General features: G+C 35.5%; 1 protein-coding gene across 1 annotated transcript; it reads right to left on the bottom strand.

Annotated features, from left to right (window-relative positions):
• Positions 1-1960: 1960 nt before the first annotated feature.
• LOC122270036 (zinc finger MYM-type protein 1-like) lies at positions 1961-6424 on the bottom strand. Its single transcript, XM_071188039.1, has 2 exons — positions 6344-6424; positions 1961-4261 (listed from the first exon to the last, which is right to left on the bottom strand). The coding sequence occupies exons 1-2, from the start codon at positions 6422-6424 to the stop codon at positions 1961-1963; spliced, it is 2382 nt and encodes a 793-aa protein (XP_071044140.1).
• Positions 6425-6615: the final 191 nt, after the last annotated feature.

The following is a 6615-nucleotide window of genomic DNA, read 5'->3' as shown; positions in this document are numbered from 1 at the left end:
AATACATTGGAACCATTACCTAATTTGCCAATGTCAGACGTTTATGAAACAGAATTTGTTCTGTTTCTATATAAAATACCAACTATTAAATCTATTGACTTGGGTGTGATTCAATTAACATAAAAATTAACACTTTATCCTTGATAGCATATTTTGCTCCTGTTAGTCCTTTCAGTAAATTTTAGGTAGCGACTAACTAAACTTTATATTTTCATATTGGGCCAAAATCACATTTTTCAAGGAAATTTTACAATAACTATTTCAGTTTCAAAGTTTTGGTTTATTGTTCAAAGTTTTGGGCCATATTATTTAAAAGGAGAATCAGTAATTATTGGATCTGTAAATTGATTTAATTTCTGCTATACTTCTTCTCCAGAAAATCTTGTTTTGTTGTTGTAGTTGCAGTTCATTTACGTCGCACTAGAGCTGCACAATGGGCTATTGGCGAAGGTCTGGGAAACATCCCTGAGGATGATCCGAAGACATGCCATCACAATTTTGATCCTCTGCAGAGGGTATGGTACCCCGCTTCGGTAGCCCGACGACCTGCACGCGAAGTCGAGCACTTTACGGTAGCACAGTTTAACGAGGACCAATACCACACACCCTCGGTCCCTACGCAGACTGATCCAAATGGTCACCCACCCGCACACTGACCGCAGCCAGTGATGCTTGACTTCGGTGATCTGCTGGGAACCGTGTCTTAACGATCACCACTGCGGGACAAATCTTGTTTTGGAAAAGGCCCTTAATTTGTCTTGAAAGTTGAGCAAGATTTCAACTTTTTGCTACTTTAAGATCAAATTTAAGGTCACGCCAACTATGCGCCACACATATGTTGATTTTGTAGGTACTACTCGTTAATATGTATTCATAGAAATATCATTGTGATTCACTGTTATCACAAGTAGATTTTGACTGCCCAAGTCTAAGAAAATAGCCTTATTTCGAAGAACTTGTAACGGCCTATAATGTTCGATGCAAAAGATAACTGAAGGTATTTATATCTTAATATCGTAGTTAATTTGAAAGTAGAAGGACGCAAAGGAATGTCAGTGGCTTAGTTCACTTATTTCACAAAAAGTGGTACCACATGTAAATAGACGTGTTGTTTCAAAAATTTCAGTTAATCTTCAGCTTTGACATCTAAAACCAGGAGAAGAAAAAAATTCGCAACAATAAAAAAACACGTGTCTAACCCGATAAACATATTCGGAAAATTTCATACAAATCAAAAATGTCGAGTATTCAACCCTGCCTGACATTAAAAAAAGTGACTCTGAAATTCGTTACTTTTTAACGAATTTTACGAAGAAACGTTTCTTTAAATTGTGAGAATTTGATGAACTTGTGTGCAACAGTTATTACTTCGCAATTAGAATTTTACTATTTTTGTTATTTTTGCATTTCTGGTCATGTGTCGTGAAATACTTTTAAATTTTATTTCCTTATAAAATATTTTTCCCCTAATGTCCGCCAGGGGAATGACCTTTCGTCATAGAGGCATCTGGAAGGCAGATTTGTGGGCCACTTTTCCAGGAGCACCATAATAGGTGGGTCCAGTGGCGTACGCAGAATTTTTTCAAGGGGGGGGGGCTCATAATTTTCAGAAATTACTAAAAGAAATTCGAGTATGTAATAAAGCACTATTACTTCCCTAATTTAGACAGCTAGACAATTTTGACTTTTTATTTCGACAACATTGTTTAGTTAAATTTTGTTTTTATTTTTTAAGTTTAAGAATATAATTTTTTTTATAATAAGAGGTAAAATATTTTATTTTTATTAAAAAGTAGGAATAAATCAAGCCAGAAAAAACTACTCATACTGTAACAGCTACCTAAATAATAACCATATAAATGTGAATATTCCATAGAAAACCAATGAATTTAACTAAAAAATGACTTACCAACAAATAGGGAATTAAACCAGTATACAAACACGCTAAAAATTTATTGATTTATACTGTAATATCCAAACGACGGGGTTTTTTTGCAAGTTCGTTTAAAATGTCTTCGACAGCTGGGGTAAATTTTCTATGAATGCTTAAGAGCGCCAATCCATTCATTCTATTATTTCCCGTTGAGTTGCGTAAATAAGTCTTCAAACGGCGCAAAGTCGAAAAGGATCTTTCGTTTGCACTCGTTGAAACAGGTAGAACGACCAATATTTCTAGGAGTTTGAAAATGTTTGGTGTTATATCTTTATTGCACATTCCAAGAGCATCCGCCGCAGTTTTTGGAACACTACCTCCGTCTTCACTAATCCTTTTTAATCTTTTATACCAGAGTTTTAGTTCAGACTTAAGGCTTTCTTTACAGGTATCCAAATCTCCAGCGTAAAATTCCACTAATGCTTCAAAAGCCTTTATGTTTGAAGGTTGGCAAATGAAAGGATCGGCAGGTAGAAGACACTGAAATCCTTTCAAAATATCACGATGCGATACAAATCTTAAGTTTAATTGTGTTATAAAATTTTCTATAAATGGAATAAAAACACTAACTCTGAAATATGTTTCCGGTGTCGATGAGGGAAAATTATCGCGATTTTTCTGTCTTCCTGTTATTCTAGGGATTTGCATGGAAGTGGAAGATCCAATGCTTGTTAGCATAAGAGAAGAAGAGCTGAATATTTCAGAGAATGTTTCAGTGGCATTTTCACGCATTAATTTTAGATCTTTAATGACATCTTCTGCAAGACTCACTGCCTCTATCAAATCTATGCTTGTTTTTTGTAGGTATCTACAGAGATGGATTGTTATGGTGAAAACTTTGTAAATGCACAAAAGAGATATTACGAACTGGCAATTAGATACTGTGCACAGTAAAGAATTAGCCTGGGTAGCTGATTCCTTATCCTTCCATTCTGATATTTTTTGTAGTGTTTCGGCGATAGGCTCGAAAAGTTCCACCACAGCGGTTACTGAGTCGTATCTTTCCATCCAACGGGTTGCACATAGCTGTTTAATTTTCTCCCTCTTAGAGCTGGTTTCCATCTCCTCTATTGCTGAAGATAGGACATACTGTCTTTTTGGCGTATTTAAAAAGTCGTATAATGTTTTAATTGTCCCTAAGCAATTTCTAATGCCAGTTATTTCGCATGCATTTGATACAGCCAAATTGAGGCTATGAGCAGAGCAATGTACATAGAGTGCTGATGGGACAATACTTCTTACGTGGGCTTGTACACCATTAATTTTTCCACTCATTGATGCAGCACCATCGTACCCCTGTCCACGTAACTTTTTTATATCAACTTTCATAGACTGTAATTGGTCTAATATTGTTGTTGCTATTGCTTTTCCGGTTAAGTCATGCACCGGAATGAATTGCAAAAACTGTTCGGTGATGTTAAAATTTTCTTTATCGACATATCGAACGCATAACGATAATTGCTCTATACCTGCAATATCAGTTGTTTCATCTGCAAGAATGGAAAAGCAAGTTGCATCATTAATCTTGCTGACTAGTTTTTGCAGGATTAAAATATTGCAAACCTCAATAACTTCGTTCTGAAATCGAGGGCTGGTATACTGAGCATTTTTTCTGCTTGACTCTAAAATGTTCTTAAGAGTCGAATCGTTCTTACTCCGGAAACGAAGCAATGCCCGAAAATTTCCGTCGTTCTCTTCACCTGGTTGTTCAGCAATTATTCCCGAATCCTTATGTCCTCTTAGAGCGAGACCTTGATTTCCACAAAATAGGATGGTTTCAATGATTGGAGTAATGTTTTTTCTATTTTCTAATTTTCTTCTGCTTGCTGCACTGTCAACTTGTTCATCCACAGGTTTCATCTTTCCAAATAAAATATCGTTTAATGTCCCAGCAGTTTCGATCGATTTTTTGTGATAAAGACATTTCTCGTGTTCAGAAAATCGCTCTACAGCATTTTTCCAGTTGTCAAATTTTACATTGCACAGTTGGCCTAAAGGTTGCTTTCCAGAACCGGCACCACTTGGGGCGAAAAGTACACAAAATTTGCAAAAAGCACCACCCTTAACCTCTGAATATGCAAGCCATTTCCAGCGATAAAGCCATTTGTACTGAAATTTCAATTTTCTTTTTCCTTTTTCAGGAAAAACAAATGCTGGATTGGGTTCCCAAACATTTTTAAGTATATCCAGTTTTTTATCCTCGCATGTATTATCTTCTGAAAAAAGTCCAATGTCATATGGGTGGGAAGTAACACTTTGAGGGCCGCTTTCACATTCATCAGATTCTGTTACGCTAGAAACGTTTTCTTCAACGGAAGTATCACATTTCTGTTCAACAGAAAAACTTACATTGGTACTAGATGCTGTCACCTCACTAATTTCAGGTCGTGATTTTTTCTCAAAGTAATTAAAAATTGTTAAATTCTTGCGTTTAGACATCCTAAAGATCCAAGAACAGCAAAAATATATACATATATATTGGCACAGAAATATCCACTAAGCTACGATCTCAAAGTTTCGAGCTGGAATGAATAACTTCAACGAGCACAGAGTCTCCAAAACAAAACAGATTTAGAAACAAGCTCCGAAGGACAAGCGGCAGAGATAACTCTTAGTCTGACTAAAATCGAAAATAAATGTAACCCCCTTTCATATAATTTTTTTTAACCGCATCTACAAAATTCTCGAATTGTCTCAAAGACGACAGAACGTCTAGGATTCCAGACCTCGCGAATGCCAGCCAGTCTCGAAAACTATCGCGACTGGCAGGTCAGAAAGGAACCAGTGATCGGGGCTCGCCCGTAACAGTATCACGTGAATTTGGTTTCAAAAATACAACCCTATTATAGTAAATGTTTTATCAGTATTCTGAGATATACCGTGAGAAAAAAAAAGTAGGCATAAGGCAAATAAAAATATATAGTCTTAAAAAATAATAACCCGCATAATTTCTACTAAAATTTTTATTTTTGTCTGTATTATTTTGCAAATTCACTTTGTCTGAGCTCAAGGGGGGGTTTAAACCCCTAAGCCCCCCCCTTGCGTACGCCCCTGGGTGGGTCAATGTTGCTCCCACAGTGAAGACAGATAGTTCAGAGAATGGAAGAACATCCATGCCTTGCCTGGGATTCAAAGCAAGAACCTTTCTGATGCAAGTTCCCTGACCCCTACACAGGCTGGTCAGCCTTATAAAATCTAACTTTGAGTAAAAATAATCATCTAACATTATTTTTTTCTTAAATCCAACATTTCAAATAAACTTTCGAATTGAGCAGGAAACGTGTAATTGTAATTTCTTCTCAATAAACCAGAGAATTATTGTTATATATAAGTCCGCTTTCAGTGACACGCTTCTTTTTTTTCGAAACATAAAAGTTAGTGCCCCATCGGAAATAAATTCTTTTATCTTCCTCTTGTCGGAATTCATTTAAACAACTTTTCAAACTCACTTGAAAAATACTTAGAAACACTCAGAAAAGGTTTCTTTAATTGAACAAAGAGAAAAACAAAGGGCTTATGTGGGTAGAACTTAACTCAAATAAGAATAAAATTCAAGATAAAGGATCCCACTCGTACAGTTGTTTTAAACGAATCGAGTTGCTTTCTTATTTCGTTGCCCTTAACTTCAATGGCATTGTTTTTGGATTAATCGCTAAGATCCTACACTTTCTTTTTTTCTTTTTTTTCTTCTTTTTTTCCTTCGGTCTCCCCCAGGGATTGCTAAGCTCGTTCTGACACAAGATTACTGAACGATGTAAATGATGTGATTGCTATTTTACCTAGCTTGATTGGGAAGAGCCAAAAATACAAATAATTCTATTTTAGTAGCGCCATTATTTAATTAATCTTCCTTTTCAGAACTGTCTTTTTTCTTTCTCGAAAATACTTCAGAAATATTCTGGCTTAACTAAACTACTTTCAGATATAATTGTAAAGAAAGACGACACATTAATAGTTTTAGTGAGATCAAAAAAAGATGCAGACTTTAAATATTCATTCACTGAAAAGCATTCTGAAAACGTGATTTCATTATTTCTTAAATTAAATTGCATACTCTTCTTTTTTTTCTTGTTTTCTTTCTTGATAATTTTACTTTCTTCACTAAACTCGTTATGATACTTGACGATTACTGCACGGAGAAAAATATGCTGGAAAAATCACCATATCTGCATGGTGAAGAAATTTCTGGAGAAAGGGGCCACAGTTCTAAGAATTAAACCAAAATATACGGTATTTGAACCATTCAATTGGTATTGTTCAGGGTTGTTGCGATTTACCGGAAAATCCGCTTTTTAAAATTATAGTTCTCATTACATTACATTTAATAACAAACACAAATCTCAAAAGTAAATTTAACCAAATAAATGGTTTTTATGCCATACTCTAAAGCATCACGAGAAAATTACCAACATGATCTTGACTATCAAACATCATCATGATTGACCAGGCAGCCCAACGTGGGCCAATGCCTTCCTCTGAAGATTTCTCCATAATGATTGCCGATTTATCTTTGATCTCCAATTTATTTTTCATTAATTGCAAGAAAATCTGACTCCACCGAGTCTGCCCATCTCAATCGGGGCCTTCCCGCTTTCTTGTTCCAGTTGGTTTAAAAAGCAATATTTTTTTTATTTTATTGTCATCACTCATTCGAATCACGTGGCTCATCCAATTCATTATAT

Source organism: Parasteatoda tepidariorum, chromosome X2 (assembly GCF_043381705.1).
Source record: "Parasteatoda tepidariorum isolate YZ-2023 chromosome X2, CAS_Ptep_4.0, whole genome shotgun sequence".
NCBI lineage: Eukaryota > Metazoa > Arthropoda > Arachnida > Araneae > Theridiidae > Parasteatoda > Parasteatoda tepidariorum.
The sequence above is the reverse complement of the archived record's forward strand: the minus strand, read 5'-3'. Positions and strand labels throughout refer to the sequence as shown.

Coding starts and splice junctions, on each gene's coding strand:
- LOC122270036 (XM_071188039.1), bottom strand. CDS start 6,424: ATGGAGAAATCTTCAGAGGAAGGCATTGGCCCACGTTGGGCTGCCTGG. Junction 4,262..6,343: donor TGTTTGATAGTCAAGATCAT/GTTGGTAATTTT, acceptor TCTGTTGAACAG/AAATGTGATACTTCCGTTGA.